Here is a 17,195-nt window from a genome sequence, read left to right as displayed (position 1 = left end):
CCCCATCACACTCCCGCCAGCAGACGGGGTACAGAGCTTGGGGACCCCGAACCCATCACCCTCCTGCCTGCAGATGGGGTGCAGAGCTTGGGGACCCCTGACCCCCATCACACTCCCACCTACAGACGGGGTGCAGAGCTTGGGGACCCCGAACCCATCACACTTCTGCCTGCAGACGGGGTGCAGAGCTTGGGGACCCCTGACCCCCATCACACTCCCGCCTGCAGATGGGGTGCAGAGCTTGGGGACCCCTGACCCCCATCACACTCCCGCCTGCAGACGGGGTGCAGAGCTTGGGGACCCCTGACCCCCATCACACTCCCGCCTGCAGACGGGGTGCAGAGCTTGGGGACCCCTGACCCCCATCACACTCCCGCCTGCAGAGGGGGGCAGAGCTTGGGGACCCCTGACCCCCATCACACTCCCGCCTGCAGAGGGGGGCAGAGCTTGGAGACCCCGAACCTGTCACGGGGCAAGGCTGGGGGTGGCCCTTGCTACAGGGGGTGGGGGGCTGAGCGCTCTGCAGCCAGGCCCAGCGGGCGCCTCGCCCCAGTGACCTCAAGGGGAGACGCCGCCCCAGAGCGCGGCCTGGCTGTGTTTGGAGCAAGTCCAGCCCCCGAGCCCGGTGCCCCCAGGTCACTCAGGGCCACCCGCCTCTGCCCTGACTGGGGTCCAGCCCTGCGCACCCTCTGCCGTGGGCCCCCCCCGCCTGCCAGCTCTGTCCCGGCCCCCAGCGGAGCTGCCCTGAGCCCCCCCGCCCAGCGCTAACGCAGCCGAGTGCCCCAGCCCCGGCTCACCCCCGGCGCTGCCAGGCTCCTGAGAGCCCAGAGCCCCGCGAGCAGCACGGCCAGGGGGCTGCCCCAGCTCAGGCACGGGAGCAGCTCGCTCATGGCCGGGGAGCAGCCGGCGCCGAGAGCCGCATCACAATGGGGCCGGGCCGGGCCGGGCCGGGCGGGGGAGCCAGAGCCGCTGATGCGGCCCGGACCTCACAATGGGGCACAGCGCCGGGCAGGTCCCCTCGCCCCCGGCCGGGCCCCCGGGGAAGGGGCGCTCGGCCCCGCAGCACCGGCAACCTGCAGCCGCGGTGCAGCCCGCGCGGGCGCTAGGGCGGGGCGGGGCCGGGCCGGGCGGGGAGGGGCGGGGACGCGGGGGCGGGGCCGGGTGGGGTGGGGCGGGGCGGGGCCAGTCGCTCGCCACGCCCCAGACCTCCCCCCGCCAGGGGGCGCCGCGCCCGGATCCTCCCGCCCGCCCACAATGCACCGCGCCGCGCCGCGCCCGGATCCTCCCGCCCGCCCACAATGCACCGCGCCGCGCCCGGAAGTCCCGCAGCAGCTGGAGACGTGTCCGGGGAGCCCCGATCCGCCGCGTGAGTGGGGCGGGACCCCAGGACCCCCCCCGCAGCCCCCGGGACCCCCCCCCACATCCCGACCCTACAGCCCTCGGACCCCCCCCCGCAGCCCCCAGGTCCCCCCCCCAGCGCCCCCCCCCGCCCCACATCCCCGCCACGTGGCCCCCGCAGGGCTGGGGCCCGGCCGCACTGACCCGCCGCCCCCGCAGGATGATCACGGACGTGCAACTCGCCATCTTCGCCAACATGCTGGGCGTGTCGCTCTTCCTGCTCGTGGTGCTCTACCACTACGTGGCCGTCAACAACCCCAAGAGGCAGGAGTGAGGCGCCGCAGGTAGCGCCCGGCCCGGCCCCCCATGGGCACGGGGAGGGGTCTGGGCCTTCACCCCGCCGCCTGGCGCCGCGCCCCCCCATGGGCACGGGGAGGGGTCTGGGGCTGCGCCCCCCCCCGCCTGGCGCTGCGCCCCCATGGGCACGGGGAGGGGTCTGGGGCTGCGCCCCCCCCCCGCCTGGCACCGCGCCCCCATGGGCACGGGGAGGGGTCTGGGGCTGCGCCCCCCCCCCGCCTGGCGCCGCGCCCCCCCATGGGCACGGGGAGGGGTCTGGGGCTGCGCCCCCCCCCCCCGCCTGGCGCTGCGCCCCCATGGGCACGGGGAGGGGTCTGGGGCTGCGCCCCCCCCCCGCCTGGCACCGCGCCCCCCCATGGGCACGGGGAGGGGTCTGGGCCTTCGCCCCCCCGCCTGGCGCTGCGCCCCCATGGGCACGGGGAGGGGTCTGGGCCTTTGCCCCCCCGCCTGGCGCTGCGCCCCCATGGGCACGGGGAGGGGTCTGGGGCTGCGCCCCCCCCCCGCCTGGCACCGCGCCCCCCCATGGGCACGGGGAGGGGTCTGGGCCTTCGCCCCCCCGCCTGGCGCTGCGCCCCCATGGGCACGGGGAGGGTTTGGGCCGACATGCAGCTGGCGTGGTCGGTCTCCCTGGGCCGGCAGGCGAAGCCCTTCCCGGCTGAGCTGCAGGCCCGGGTGGATTCCATTCGGTCCTGGCGCGCGAGCTGTGCCTGGGGGAGTGAGGCGGCAGGTGGCCGTTAGCACTGGCTCACCCGGTAGCCTGAGCAGTTTGTTTTTGATTGCCCTGACAGAGCTTGAGTGCCACCTGCCACGTCCGGAACCAGAGCCGCCAGCTGAAGCAGCCCCTGCCGCCCGGACCCGCCTCGCACCCTGCCCTCACTGTGGATGGAGCAAGCCCCCGGGATACCAATAAATGGCTCAACCCTCCTGCGTGTAGCTGTTGCTCTGCTGCAGGCGGAGCCCTGCGCCGGGGGCCTTCTGCTGGGGCCCCAGGCTGGACCCCAGCTCCAGTTAGAACATGGGGCTGGACTCAGCTCCCTTGCAGAGCCTGTGGCCTCCCCTTCAAAAGCTGAGGCAGGTGCTTGCGGAAGGACCCAGTGACTTGCAACAGAGTAGCCCTGGGTCCACCTGCCACCACCAGGTAGAGCCCATGGACAGAAGGGACCACAGTGATCAGCAAGTCACACCTGACTTCCAGCCCAGCTCACCCACCTCCACGAGCCTGAAGAGCCCCCTGCCCCTGCTTTGTTCCAGCCTGGGCCCAAGCTCCCCCTTTGTGCCGCTTGAGCCAGCCCCGGCTGTTTCCAACCCTGTCAGCGTTGGTGGGGCCCTCCTCTGGCCCAGTTACCCAGTGCCGCCGTGACTGGGGACCAGCACAGCTAGCTGCAAGAGCCCAGGTGAGATCACAAGCTGCCTAGCCCTGGCTCCTAGGGCTGCTCCAGCAGCTCATGTTTAGCTAACTCACCTGTGCCCTGCAGGCTGGGGCTGAGCAGGCGTTAAGCCTAGGTGCTTCCTGCCTGGGTGGGGTGTGGCTCACACAGCACTTCCTGCAGGCTCTGCCTGCCAAAAGCAGTGTTAACACTGGAAGGGGACCTGGCAGCCTGCCCTCTGACCCCCCCAGAGCACACAGGCTGGGCAGAGACCAAGCAAAGGGGATAGAGAGATGCCTCCTGCCAGCCTGTGCTATTACGGGCTCTTTCCACCTTCTCCAAGGGGACAAAAGGGGCCCTTCGTCTATCACAGCCCAGCCCTTCTCCTAGGCCAGCTCCTGCTGTGAACACAGCGGCTCTACTGCAGAGTCCTTTCCCGCCTCCCTGGCCCAGTGCTCCAGATGCAGGCTCCACGGCAGAGCAGCTCCGGGCACATTTCTTCCAAACCAACTTTAATAGAAACACATTACAAGACAAAACCCTCCTAAAAATAGCTTCAGACCCACAAACAGCTCCCTTCCTGCTCAGCTGGGGAGGGGCAGCCAAGGGGCTGCTGCAGCCTGCCCTTGTCCACACTGAGTTGTGCTTTGCAGGCAGGGGCTGACCTGCAGCTCCAGGGCCTGACTCAGTTCTGCTCATGAGCTGTTCCATGGCGCAGGCTGGCGGGAGAGCCCTGGCTGGAGATTCTGGGCCTGGGACCCCAAAGCCCACAGAGGTTCTGGTAGCACCATGCTCTGCCTGAGAAAACACCCCCAACTCAGCTGCCTCTCCACAGCCCTGCAGGGCAGCAGATGGGCGAGCCCCTGAAACAGGTCAGCTACCAGGGAAAGCACCCCAGCAGCTCGGGCTCAGCGGGGGAGAAGGGGCCGTGCCCCCCTGCTCAAAAGCCCTTTGCTCCTGCAGCCCTGCTTTGGGGGTGCCTTGCCCAGCCCCTCCACAGCCAGGGAGGAGAGGTGGCCAGGTGTGCAGCTCCCCTCCCCTCTCTCGTGACCCAAAGTAGCCAGCTGGCTGCATGCGGTGCCCTCACCATGGCCGTGGCTGGAGGTTAGCAAGGACCTGCCCAAGTGTGACGGCCTCTGGCTCAGGCCAGGGCACGCCTGCAGCCCAGCGCTCTGCTGGCGCCCGGGAGGGGGTGCTGGGTGGAAGCTGTCTCCAGAACGCAGCTTTGGTTTGCAGTGGGAGGCTGGAGCACCTCGAGGCAGGCGATGGCTGCAGCGGGGGCAGGCAGGCTGGCCAGAGGTGGCTAGGTCAGGCTTCAGTGCAGAAGGCCAAGATCTTGTGGTAGGAGCTGAGGTGGGGCGAGTCCGGGTCCTGGCTTGACAGATGCTGCAACAGACAAGAGCAGGCTGGGTGAGCGCTCGTGCAGCACAGCTCAGAGCGGGGGCCACGGGCGCTGCACGGCCCCAGGCGTGAGCAAGCAGGGGGCCAGCGTTGCAGAGGGGTGCTGCTTGGCGCGGGTGCCCCAGCCCACTCCCGCCCCCCAGGTCCCTGTACCTCGCTGAGCAGACCCTCCGGGTCGTCACAGATGAAGAGCGGCTCTCTTGGCTGCATCCCCCTGCTGAGCACTGCAGCCTCCCCTGGGAACACTGCAGAGGAACAGAGCCAGAGCCTCAGCAGGTCTGGGCACAGGCTGCATGGACGCACGCGGGCGGGAGGCGGCTTACCCCGGAGCTGCCCAGGGCTGTGAGCCATAATGGCCTCTGCCCCAGGTATGTGCTGGAAGGGGGCCCAGCTGAGGGGCACAGTACCTGCTGGCCAGGAACCCAGGGCCTACACTGAAGATTGCAGCCACCAGGCTCCCGACCCCAGGGCAGCACGGCCCAGCAGCTGCTGGGGTCTGAGGCCTGGTAGCTAGTCTCTGAGCATCTGTGGCAGGGCACGTGCCTGAGCCTGCTCCTGCTGTAATCAGCTCGCAGCTCCCTACCTGGCAGAGACCTTTGGGCCACAGCTCCAGCGTGGGCGTATTTCCAGCCCTTGAGGGCTGAGGGGCTCTCGCTGCTGAGTCTCAACAAACTCGGTGGGCGCCCTGCTGCCTTCTTGCGGACAGGGATCCTGCTGGGGCGGAGTGGCAGTGGCCCCAGGCTGCAGAGAACCAGAGACGGTGCTTATGGCAGGAGACCCAACCCCCTGTGCCCAGGGCAGGGCCCAGTCCCATCTGCCCTTGGTTTGTGCCAGGCCAGGCTGGAGCTGCTGCTGTTCTGTACCCATCCCCTCTGCATTCAGTCCACGGCCGCTATGACTAGCTTGCTCCAGCCATGCAGCTGCCAGAGCGGAGGCACATGCCATGATGGGACAGAGCCTTTGCCAGGCTCCCAGGGGCCCCAAAGGGACACTGCCTGGGTCAGGCCACAGTAAAATGCTGCTGGCACCTTGGCAAATACAAGCCAAGGATCTGATGACCTCCCCACTAGAATCAGGCACCCTCCCTCTGGGCAGCCCAGTGCATGGCAGGTACATAACAGCTGCACTGGCTCAGACCAAGGGGTCAGCTGGGCCTGTGCCCTGTCCTCCCATGGCGGCCGGGTCCAGGTGCCCCAGAGGGAATAAGTGCCCTGTTCTGTTCATTGAGTGATCCCGCCCCTGCAGCCCATTCCCAGCTTCTGACAAACAGGCTCGGGCCCCCATCCTGGCCGATTGCCACGGGGGGACCTATCCTTCAGGGGCATCGTTGGCTCTTGTCTGAACTGTTACAGCCCGGGGCTCCCCATGGCTGGGACTCTGGCAGTGTGTGGGCAGAGCTCGCGGGGGGCCAGCAGCAAGGGCAGTGGCCCTCAGTGGTGCTTGGGCAGTCGGGGGTGGCCACCCAGAGCTTGGTCAGGAAGGGGGGATACGACTCGTGACTCGCTGCTCTTTGCTCTGGACCTGGGGCCTGAAGTCCCCACCTGCTCCAGTGGTAAGCGTGGGGCACCCCGTCTCCTTTGCAGCCTGGGACCTGAAAAACAGGTGCCTGTCTCACTGCCCTTCCCTGCACCCCAAGTCCTCCCCCATCCACAGCGTCCAGCCCCCTCCTGGTGCCCTGTTGTCCTTGGTGGGGGCTGCTGAGAAGCAGCAGCAGGGAAAGGAGGGGGCTTTGGTTGCCTCTAGGACAACCAGCCCCTCCCCTAAGCTGTCCCTTGATAAAACACCCCTGGGACTTTGCCTAGGCTTCCCTGGCTGTGCCTGGTGGAGCAGCTAGCACAGAACGGCTCACAACAGAGCTGCATGGAGCACACAGTGCTAACCTGCAGAGCCAGGCCTCCAGGGCTGTCTTTGGCTCTCTGCGTGTGTGTACTGGCTGCCTGCAGAGGTCACGCTCTGCGTTGGTGTTTGCTGGGCAGAGCCTTGCATTCCCTGCCATGGGGCTGTCTCCCCCAAGCTCCCAGAGCCGGGTTGCTTGGCAGAGCCTTCTTCAGCTCTTTTGAACTGCCGCATTTGGCCTTCCCAACCGCGTGATTGGCTCGGTCCCCCGGTGCAAGCCTGGCTCTGTGTTATCCAGCTGTGAGCTACTGCCGTGTGTGTAGGAGGGAGCAGACTGCCAGTGCCATCCAGCCCCTGCACAGAGGGGCGGGAAGGGATTGTGTCCCCCAACACAGCCCCTGGGAGCCATATGCCTCATTATGCAGCTGCTCCCCTTTGCTGGGGGGTCAGTGCACTGGAGCAATGCAGGCAGAGCTGGCTCCAACAGATTCCCAACACCTGAGGCTGGTACCACCATGGCTAACAACCAGGTAAAAGAAGCAGTGAGAGATACGAAGGTATTGTTCACAAAGTTAAAGTTAAATCCTAGGAAGGAAAATAGAAAGGAGCATAAAAAGCTGTCAAACCAGTGTAAAACTATAATTGAGAAAGGCTAAATAGGATTTGAAGCTGTCCAAAAACTCAGAAGAGTAATAAAATTGTGCTAAGTGCCTGAGAAACAGAAAGCCTGCTTAATAACCAGTAGTGCCACTGGACAATGGAGATGCTTAAGGAGTGCTCAAGGATGAGAACTGTCAGACACATGAGTGATAAAAGTTTGTTGGTGGAAATGTCAACATGCTTTCTGAGGGGAAATCATGCCCACTAGAATTCTCTGAAGGGATCAACAAGGATGCGGACAAGGGGGATCCAGTGGATATACTGTACTTAGATGTCCAGAAAGCCTTTGAGAGGTATCTCACCAAAGGCTCTTAAGTCAGCTGTCATGGGACAAGAGGGAAGGTCCTCTCATGGATTGAAAGTTGATTGATTAAAAGACAGGAAACAAAGCGTGGGAATAAATTACCATTTTTCAGAATAGAGAGCAGTATCAAGTGGTACTGGGACCAATCCTAACCAACACAGTCCTAAACAAGTTGGAGAAAGGGGTAAATAGCGAAGTGTCAAAAATTGCAGATGATTCTAAACTTCTCAGGATAGCAAAGTCCAAAGCAAAAAACCAAGCAGTCCTGTAGCACCTTAGAAACTAACAGTCCTATTTATTAAGTAATGAGCATTCATAAGTAAAACCCACTTCATCTGATAAATAAATAAACTTGTTAGCCTTTTAAGGTGCTACAGGACTGGTTGTGTTTTGTGAAGCTACAGACCTACATGGCCACCCCTCTGAGACTAAGCCCAAAGCAGACTGTGAAAAGCTGCAAACACATATCACAGAACTGGGTGACTGGGCAACAAAATGGGAGATGAATTTTAATATTGATAAATGCAAAGTAATGCACATTGGAAAAAATAACAATATGTGATGGGGTTCAGGGGTCCCCCTGCACTGCACCCCGTCCGCTGGCAGGAGTGACTCTCACTCAGCAGGTACAACAGCAGGTTTATTAGGCAACAGATGTCCAGTTTCTCACAGAAGCAACAGCATAGCAGCCCGAGACAGTCCTTCCAACCTGTCCTGGGGGGAAGACCCCGAGGGGTGCCCCTCTGGGGTGTAGCTTCCCCCTCCTCCGGCTGGCTGCCTTCCAGCTCTCCCTTCTCCTCGCCTCTAACTGCCGCCCCCGATTCAAAACCCAGCTCAGCTCCTCCCTGCTCTTTGTTCAGGCAGAGGTGTTATCTGCCAGTTGTAGCCCCAGGGTCATCCTTAGCCACTGGGAGCTGCTGCTTGCCTCGGACATCCAGCCTGACTCACACATGCACCCCCCCACTCCATCACATCTCTCCCCCGTTCCAGACCGCACTGAGCGGGGTCACTTAGCCAGTGACCTGGGGAAGTTCGGGGCCCTCCCTGCGTGACAGGGCATCGGCTATGGTGTTGTTGCTCCCCTTGACGTGGACCACCTCCATGTCGTAGTCCTGCAGGAGCAGACTCCACCGCAGGAGCTTGGCGTTGGCCCCTTTCATGTGATGCAGCCAGGTCAGGGGTGAGTGATCGGTGTACACGGTGAAACGCCGTCCAAACAGGTACGGCTGCAGCTTCCCCAGCGCCCACACCATGGCCAGACATTCCTTCTCTATGGCCGCGTAGCTCTGCTCCCGGGGCAGCAGCTTCTTACTCAGGTACACAATGGGGTGTTTCTCCCCTTTGTCATTCACCTGCATTAGCACCGCCCCCAGCCCCACGTCCGAGGCATCGGTGAACACCAGGAAGGGCTTGTTGAAGTCTGGATTTGCCAGCACTGGGGCCCTGACCAGAGCCTCCTTCAGCGCGCAGAGGGCCTCTTGGCACTGCTCGGTCCAGACCACCTTGTCAGGCTTTCCCTTTTTACGTAGCTCCGTGAGGGGGGCTGCGATGGAGCTAAAGTGGGGCACAAACCTCCGGTAGTACCCCGCCATCCCAATGAAGGCCTGGACCTGCTTCTTAGTCTGGGGTGTTGGCCAATCTCTGACAGCCTCCACTTTAGCTGGCTCTGGCTTTAAGCAGCCGCTGCCCACCTTGTGGCCCAGGTAGGTCACCTCAGCCATTCCCACCTTGCACTTCCCTGCCTTGATAGTCAGACCAGCCTTCTGGAGTCGGTCCAGCACCTGCTTGACCTGGGACACATGGTCCTCCCACGTCTGGCTGAAGATGCAAATGTCGTCCATGTGAGCCAGGGCAAAGCTCTCCATCCCCTTCAGTAGCTGGTCCACCAGACGCTGGAAGGTAGCGGGTGCCCCCTTGAGGCCGAAGGGCAGGACCAAGAACTCGTAGAGCCCCACAGGAGTGATGAAAGCCGACTTCAGCCGGGCATCTTGGTCTAATGGCACTTGCCAGTACCCCTTGGTGAGGTCTATGGTGGTGAGGTAACGGGCTCCCCCCAGCTTGTCTAAAAGGTCATCAGGCCTGGGCATGGGGTAGGCGTCCGAGACAGTGATGGCGTTAAGCTTGCGATAGTCCACACAAAACCGAACAGACCCATCTTTTTTAGGGACTAACACCACGGGAGAGGCCCAGGGGCTGGACGAGGGTTGGATCACCCCCAGAGCCAGCATGTCTTCAACCTCCCGCTCTATGTCCTGAGCCGTCCTCCCTGTGGCTCTGAATGGCACACACTTGATAGGGGCGTGGGTGCCTGTCTCTATTCGGTGGACAGCCAGGTCAGTGCGTCCGGGTCTGTCCGAGAACAGCTGTGGATGCGAATGCAGCACCTCCTTGATCTCCGTCTGCTGGGCAGGGGTCAGCTGGTCTGAGAGGGGAATAGACTCCAGCAAGGAGCCGGCTCCAGTCCTTGTGAGTAAATCCACCAAGGGATCTTCCCCCTTCCCCTCCCAGTGTCTGCACACGGCCAGCACCAAGTTCTGCCTGTCCCAGTAAGGTTTCATCATGTTCACATGATAGACCCGGTGGCTGTGGGCCCGGTTCGACAGTTCCACCACATAATTCACGTCATTTAGCTGTTTGACGACCTTGAAGGGCCCATCCCAGGCCGCTTGCAGCTTGTTCCGCCGCACAGGTACAAGGACCATCACTTGATCCCCGGTGGCATAGGCTCGGGCCCTGGCGTTACGGTCATACCAGACCTTTTGCTTCCTTTGGGCCATGGAGAGGTTCTCCCTGGCCAGGCCCATGAGCTCGGTGAGTTTTTCCCGGAAGGTCAGTACATACTGTACCACTGACTCCCCTTCAGGGGAGGCCGTCCCCTCCCACTCTTCTCTGAGCAAGTCCAAGGGTCCCCGTACCCTCCTTCCATACAGCAGCTCAAACGGGGAGAACCCCGTGGATTCCTGGGGCACCTCCCTGTATGCAAACAGCAGGTGGGGTAAGTACTTGTCCCAGTCATGGGGGTATTGATTCATGAAGGTTCTCAGCATCTGCTTCAGAGTCCCATTGAACCTCTCCACCAGCCCATTGGTCTGCGGCTGGTAGGCTGTGGCCCAGGTGTGCCGGACCCCACACTTGTCCCACAAGCTTTGCAGCAGGGCCGACATGAAGTTGGACCCCTGATCTGTCAGGACCTCCCTGGGGAACCCCACTCTGCTGAAAATGGACAGCAGTGCATCTGCCACGGTGTCAGCGTCGATAGAGGTCAAGGCCACTGCTTCTGGGTATCGCGTGGCAAAATCTACCACTACCAAAATATATTTCTTCCCCGAACGCGTTGCCTTGCTGAAGGGGCCCACTATGTCTATAGCCACTTTCTGGAAAGGCTCCTCTATGATGGGCAGTGGCCTCAAGGCAGCTTTCCCCTTGTCCCGGCTCTTCCCCATCCTCTGGCAGGGATCGCAGGACAGGCAATACAGACGGACAGCTGCAAAGATCCCTGGCCAGAAAAAGTTCTGTAACAACCTTCTCCTGGTGCGGTGGATCCCCTGGTGTCCTGCGAGCGGGACATCATGAGCTAGGTACAGCAGCCTGCGCCGGTACTTTTGGGGAACCACCAGTTGCCTCTGGACCTTCCATGGCTCCGCTTTGCGTCTGGGAGCCCATTCCCGGTACAGGAATCCCTTTTCCCACAGGAATCTCTCCCTGCAGCCCTCCCCCAGCTGCGGAGCTGGGCTGAGACTGGCCAGTTCCCTCAGCTTCTGCAAGGAGGGGTCTCTCTGCTGCTCTGCCTGGAATTCTTCCGCTCGGGCAGGAGCGGAGGCTACTTCCCCATCCCTGCCTGGCTCCAGCATCCCTGGCCTGTGAGATCTGGTTTTTGGGGGCCCCCTTTCTCTCAGGGTTGGCCCCTGTGGCTTTGGCTGGGCCTGTACCCCTGAATCTGGGGAGCGCACCCCTCGTTTTCTTTGGCTACGGGTCAGGACCAGGGCACGAGGGCGTTCACCTTGCCAGTTCTCCAGGTCAGCCCCCATCAGTACATCTGCCGGCAAATGGCTGTGCACGCCCACTTCCTTGGGGCCTTCCTTCTTCCCCCATTTCAGGTGCACCCTCGCCATGGGCACCTTGAAAGGGGTCCCATCAATTCCTGTTATCGTCAGGTGGGAATCGGGTATCATGCAGCCCGGTGCCACCACCCCGGGTCGGGCCAGCGTCACGTCAGCGCCTGTGTCCCAGAACCCCGTGACCTTTTTCCCGTCTACCTCGAGGTGTTTGAGACACTTGCTCCACAGAGGTAGCGCTGCCCCCACTCTGTAAACTGGCCTCTGAGCATTTGGTCCCCCTGAGGAGCTGGTCTGTGGGGCGGACTCGGCCCAATCCGAGTGCCCATTGTCAGCACCACCCGCCTTGGCCGCCAGCCCCTCTGACTTCTGGGACCCCACCCAGTTGACTCCATGACCCCCCGGCCTGCTCAACCTGTCTGGGAGCCTGGGGCACTGGGCTGCTCTATGCCCCTTTCGCCCACAGCGGTAACAGCCTGGGTCTGGTTGTGTCCCTCGGGCCGGCTGCTCTGTCCGGGCTCTGTTTGGCTCTCTGGGGGGGGGGTGGCTGGCCCCTCTTTCCTGGGCTTGCCCAAGAGGTGGTCCCCTCTGTCGTACAGTTAGGGACCGGTCTCTCTGAGATTCTCGGTTTCTCCAGGACTCCCTCTCCCTCCGGGACTCCCTCTCTCTCCGAGACTCCCTCTCCTTGTGGGGCTCACTTTCAAACCTGGCCCGGCTGTTTGTGAAGTCATCTGCCAGTTTCCCTGCATCATGTGAGTCCCCCGGCTTCCGGTCCACGAGCCACACCCTCAGGTCAGGTGCGCACATCTCGTAGAATCGCTCCACAACCGCCAGCTCGATCAGGTCCTCTACGGACTGGACTCCCATTCCGAATGCCCACTTCTGGTAGTATTGCTTCAGGCGGGCGGTTGTATCTACGTGGGTTTCCTCTGGCCTCTTCTGCGCCTCCTGGAACTTCTTCTTGTACATCTCCGGAGTCAGCCCGAACTTATGCAGCAGGGCCTGTTTGAACCGTTCATAGTCCCCAGGCTGCAGCCCCACCAGCTGGCTGAGCACCGCTGCGCCCTTCCGGCCCAGCAAGGGGGTGAGGTGCCGGAGCCACTCATCTGGGGGAACCTCATGCAACTCACAGGCTCGCTCGAAGGCGGTAAGGAACTCGTCCATGTCCCCTGTGTCCTGACACTGGGCCAGCACACGCGTCTCCAAGTGACTGGCCACCCCGAGCCGTCTGGCCCTCTCCCCGCTTACCGCAGCTGGGGCCTCTTGGCGTCTCGCCTCTGCCATGGTTCGCTCATGCTCCCGCTCTCGCTCTCTCTCCTCCCGCTGTCTCTCTTGTAGCTGGCACTCGTGCTCACGCTCTCTTTCTCGTTCCTGGCGCTCGTGCTCACGCTCTCTTTCCCGTTCCTGGCGCTCACGCTCTCTTTCTCGTTCCTGTCGCTCATGCTCACGCTCTCTTTCCCGTTCCTGGATCTAGTCAAGCTTACAGTCAAGCTCTTAGGTACAATCGCATTTGCTCTGATCCAACTGACAGAGACCAAAAACTACAAGAACTTTACCAAATATTCATAAACCTGAATTAGCCACCAGGAGAAGTAAAAAAACAAATCGACAGGGCCAGACGAACACCCAGAGACCAGCTACTCCAAGATCGGCCCAAAAAAGCCAAGAACAGAACACCACTGGTCATCACCTGCAGCCCCCAACTCAGACCACTGCAGCGAATTATTAAAGACCTACAACCTATTCTTAATCAGGATGCCACACTCCAGAAGGCCCTGGGTGACAGGCCTGTTCTCTCCTACAGACAACCTCCCAACCTCATGAGGATCCTCACTAACAGCCACAGTCTATACCCCAGGAACACCAGTCCTGGAACCTTTCCCTGCAACAAAGCCCGCTGCCAGCTTTGTCCACACATCTTCTCTGGAAATACCATCACTGGACCTAACCAGGTTACTCACAGAATCATGGGCACTTTCTCATGCTCCTCTACTAACATCGTATATGCCATCACGTGCCAACAATGCCCAGATGCTTTGTATATTGGACAGACTTCTAACTCCCTTAGACAAAGGGTCAATGGGCACAAAACAGACATCAAAAACACTCCAGATCCACAAACCAGTTAGTCAACATTTTAATGGAATGGGGCATTCTGTCAATGACCTCAAGGTATGTGTGTTACTTAAGAGGAATTATCACACCGTTTTGGAAAGGGAAACGGCCGAGCTGACTTTTGTATTCAAATTTGGCACATTCACACATGGTTTGAATCGTGATGGGAACTTTCTGAGTCACTATAGGGGCTCGTCTGCATACTTGGCTCAATCTTATTCTTGACCTTCCTCCCCACCCCTCCACTCTCTGATTTGCTCACCTTGATTATCTTTTTCTGATTTGTCCTCCTTGCTCACTGTTTTTGGTTCTCTGTGTCTTAAATATTGAGCCTGTTCTGGTCTGGCTATGGTCTGAAGAAGTGGGTCTGTCCCCCAAAAGCTCACCTAATAAACTATTTTGCTAGTCTTTAAAGTGCTACTTGACTACTTTTTGTTTCAAAGAGTCATTGTGGATGGTTCTCTGAGAACATCCACTCAGTGTAAAGCAGCCGTCAAACAGCAAACGGAGTGCTGGGAATCATTAGGAAGGGATAGAGTAAGACAAAGAATCTCTATTGCATCTATATAAATCCCTGGTACGCCCGCATCTTGAATACTGTGTGCAGGTGTGGCTGACTTATCTCAAAAACGGTATCTTGGCACTGGAAGAAGTTCAGAAAAGGGCAATAAAATGATTGGGCAGGGGGGGTTAGAAAAGGACTGACTTTTCAGCTTAGAAGAGAGGAGACGGGTGGGATGGGATGTGCTGGAGGTCTATAAAATCATGACAGGTGTGGAGAAATAAATAAGGAAAAGTTATTTACTTGTTCCGTAACACAAGAACTCAGGGTCACCCAATGGAACTAATGGGCAGCAGGTTTAACACTAACACAAGGAAGTGTTTCTTCACGCAGCCCAGGGCCGACCTGTGGAACTCCTCGCCAGAACAGGATTTTTACAGGCTCCGAAAGAGAGCTAGATAAATTCCCGGTGGATAGCTCCATCAGTGGCTGTTAGCCAGGCTGGCCAGGGCTGCTGTTCCTAGCATGGGTGCCAGGAGCTGGTGTGGGGGATCACTGGATGACTCCCTGTTCTGTTCATTCCTCTGGGACAGCCGGCACTGGCCACTGTGAGAAGACAGGACACTAGGGAGATGGACCTTTGGTCTGACCCAGTGTAGGATGGAAATTTCTGAGACAGGTTATGGTATAGCTTTCCCCCCGCCCATCAATAATCTACAGAATCAATTGTAACCTATTGTCTGGCCGTGCCCCACTGAGTCCTGATGGGCAAAGTGGCACTCTGCCAGCGCTGTGTGTAATCAACCCTCCTGCTTGCTTCATACACAGTGTCCAGACTTTATTCCAATACCCAGGGGAGCTGTTTTCACGCACCAGCCCCTGGCCTGGCACTGCCGGGCAGATCTGCAGAAGTGAGGCTGTCCCACTAAAGCTCATCACGGCGTTACTGTTAGTCTGTGTAGCGCTGCAGGACTGCTGGCTTGTTCTGCCAGCAAGAGGGCACCAGTGCTCAGCTCCTGGCTGCAGCTAGTTCCGCCCCTCCAGCCACTGCAGGACTGAGGCCACAGGGCCAGGACTGCCAGACCCGGCGGGAGGATCTGGAGCAAGGGGCCAGCGTAAGGATGTTGGCCAAGGGAGCACAGAGGGAGAAGGCTGCCCATGTAGCCAGGATTAGAAGTCAACAACTGTAACCAGAGGCAGCTGCCCGGCCGCCAGTAGAGCTGGGTCCCCTCCCCCAGCAGCAGGCCCTGTGTCAGCAGGAGGGGGCAGGCGGGCAAGCTCACTTGCGTCTGTGCTGCATCCCCTGGGGCCAGAAGCCAGCAGAGAGAGCACCACACCATGGGCCTGCCCACACGGTGCAGCAGAGTCTGCCTGCAGGAACCAGACAGGCCCCGGGGGTGATCTGTGCAGCCCAACGGCTGCCACGTGCCCAGAGGGGCAGCAGGAGAGACCAGGAAGCCAGACCCGCGCTTGGTAGGACAGGGGTTCCAGGAGGGCAGAGGACATGCCGTGGGAGAGCTGCCTGGAGCCCCTGCCCTGCAGCCTGCCACTCCAAGGCCCGCCCCCCGGGCGGGATGCCCTGTACCTGGGTGGCTCTAGGACCTTCCTGGTGCTCAGCCTCTTCGGCAGGTCCTAAGTGGAGACAGGAGACAATTGGAGAGGCAGGGAGTGGGCAGACGGGGCGATCCAGCCCAGCAAGCCTGCAGGTAGGCCAACAGCCAAGCACTATGGGGTTTCCTTGCCCTTCCCTTGGCTTCTAGGGCCGCTCCAAGCCCAGGACCCCAGCCAGCCAAGGAGAGCTGACACCCAGAGCTCTGGGGCTGGGCGAGCTCTCAGGCTCTCCCAAAGAAGCCTGGGGCCGGCAGTCACCCAGCAACTACTGAGAGAGCAAAGCAGATGCCAGCAGTTCCTCCGCCCCGGCCTGGCCCACACGGGGGTTGGCTAGAAGGGGACAAGGAGCAGAGACCCTGAGGCACACGTCAAGGCCAAACTGTGCCCCTTTGGAATCATCCCAGGTGCATGCGGATGCGCCCGCCCAGCCCGCCAGCCCCTTGGGTGCCCATGAGCCTCCTCTCACGCAGCCTGGCCACGAGGCACCACTGGCGCTCGGGTGCTGCAGGGCCCCAGGCACGGGTGGCACTTCAGGCTCTCCCAGCCCATGTCTCTGGCTGCCAGTCAGGCTCCAGCAGCCAAGTTCCTGGGCTCAGATGTAGGGCTCAGACCGGGTGAGCTAAGGGCCCTATTGCCTGGCGCCCGACTGCCGTGGCAGGAGACCCCCCTCGAAAGGGGCACTTAGGAATCCCAGGTTCCCAGCTACCCAGGTTACCTGCACCAGTGCTATGCCACGGGGGCCCTTCCGCTCTTCTCGGCTGTGCTCTGCTGCCTGCAGTCCTCGCCTGGTGACCGCCACAGCCGTGGCCTTGCTGCCCGTGGGCGAGGGCCCTAGGTGACAGACAGAAGAGCTTGGCACAGCCACCCCTGTGCATTGGGAAGGACAGGGCTGGTGGGCTTTGCTGGCGGTACCGAGGGGCACGCCGTGCTCCCAGGCAGAGGGAGGAGGCTGCGCCAGCCCTGCTGTGACACCGGGCGATCAGCGCCTCAGAGGTCAAAGGAAGGCGGAAAGCCCACGGAGTCCAGCACCCAGCCCCGCTAGTGGACCCGCAGCCACAGAGCCGCTCTGCTGTGGTCTGGGAGATGAGAGGTCACCAACCTGACATGCCGAGGGAGGCTGACAGGGGGCAGGAGCGCAGGCTGGTGGGCACTGCAGGCTGGGGCAGGCGCCTGGCACAGGGAGGGAGGGGGGCGGGCGGCGGGAGGCTGTGGGTCGCTGCTCGCAGCAGAGTCAGGTGCTGCTGGCGCTGCCTGTCCTGCACGCGGGGCTCTGGGGAGGAGGCAGTTCAAAGAGGGAGTTTAGGAAGGTACTGGCAGTGCTGTCTTCCTGGGCACCCTCCCCCGACAGCACGACCCATCCCCCCAGTCTCACCCCCCGTGGGCCCTGAACATGCCCCTCCCCCACAGTACTTCTCCCCAGCTCCACCACCAGTTATTCCCACCCCAAACACAGCCCCCCCGCCCCCACACACCGCTGGGCAGCACCAGAGCCCTCTCCGCCCCACGGCCTGTCAGGCACAGCACCAGAGAGCAGCTCCTCTCCCTGCTGAGGGCTCTGCCCAGGCTGGGTGCTGTGCGCAGAGACCTGCCCTCGCTGCCAGGGCCAGGGGTCGGAGCAGGGGGACCATTCCCCACGACCTGTGCTCAAA

At 61.4% G+C, this 17,195-nt stretch overlaps 2 protein-coding genes across 14 annotated transcripts in view; one reads left to right on the top strand and one right to left on the bottom strand.

Annotated features, from left to right (window-relative positions):
• The first annotated feature begins 1,252 nt into the window (after window positions 1–1,252).
• OST4 (oligosaccharyltransferase complex subunit 4, non-catalytic) lies at window positions 1,253–2,619 on the top strand. Its single transcript, XM_074991563.1, has 3 exons — window positions 1,253–1,366; window positions 1,558–1,682; window positions 2,484–2,619. Exons 1-2 carry the CDS (start codon window positions 1,299–1,301, stop codon window positions 1,670–1,672), a joined length of 183 nt encoding a protein of 60 aa, XP_074847664.1. The 5' UTR covers window positions 1,253–1,298; the 3' UTR covers window positions 1,673–1,682; window positions 2,484–2,619.
• Window positions 2,620–4,218: 1,599 nt separating this feature from the next.
• Window positions 4,219–17,195, bottom strand: part of AGBL5 (AGBL carboxypeptidase 5) — a 51,340-nt gene continuing 38,363 nt past the window's right edge. For 5 of the 13 annotated variants that reach the window (XM_074991545.1, XM_074991546.1, XM_074991547.1 and 2 more), the window contains exons 12-17: window positions 16,646–16,816; window positions 16,262–16,377; window positions 15,521–15,567; window positions 5,047–5,204; window positions 4,617–4,708; window positions 4,219–4,448 (exon numbers count right to left, since the gene is read on the bottom strand). In XM_074991545.1, coding sequence (XP_074847646.1) covers window positions 4,371–4,448; window positions 4,617–4,708; window positions 5,047–5,204; window positions 15,521–15,567; window positions 16,262–16,377; window positions 16,646–16,816 — 662 coding nt within the window. In that variant the 3' untranslated portion in view covers window positions 4,219–4,370. Of the gene's footprint in view, window positions 4,449–4,616; window positions 4,709–5,046; window positions 5,205–6,004; window positions 6,055–14,158; window positions 14,542–15,520; window positions 15,568–16,261; window positions 16,378–16,645; window positions 16,817–17,195 lie in introns of those variants that run through there. The other 8 variants (XM_074991548.1, XM_074991550.1, XR_012645165.1 and 5 more) reach the window with 8 other exon arrangements.

This window comes from Carettochelys insculpta, chromosome 3 (genome assembly GCF_033958435.1).
Source record: "Carettochelys insculpta isolate YL-2023 chromosome 3, ASM3395843v1, whole genome shotgun sequence".
Lineage (NCBI taxonomy): Eukaryota > Metazoa > Chordata > Testudines > Carettochelyidae > Carettochelys > Carettochelys insculpta.
The sequence above is the reverse complement of the archived record's forward strand: the minus strand, read 5'-3'. Positions and strand labels throughout refer to the sequence as shown.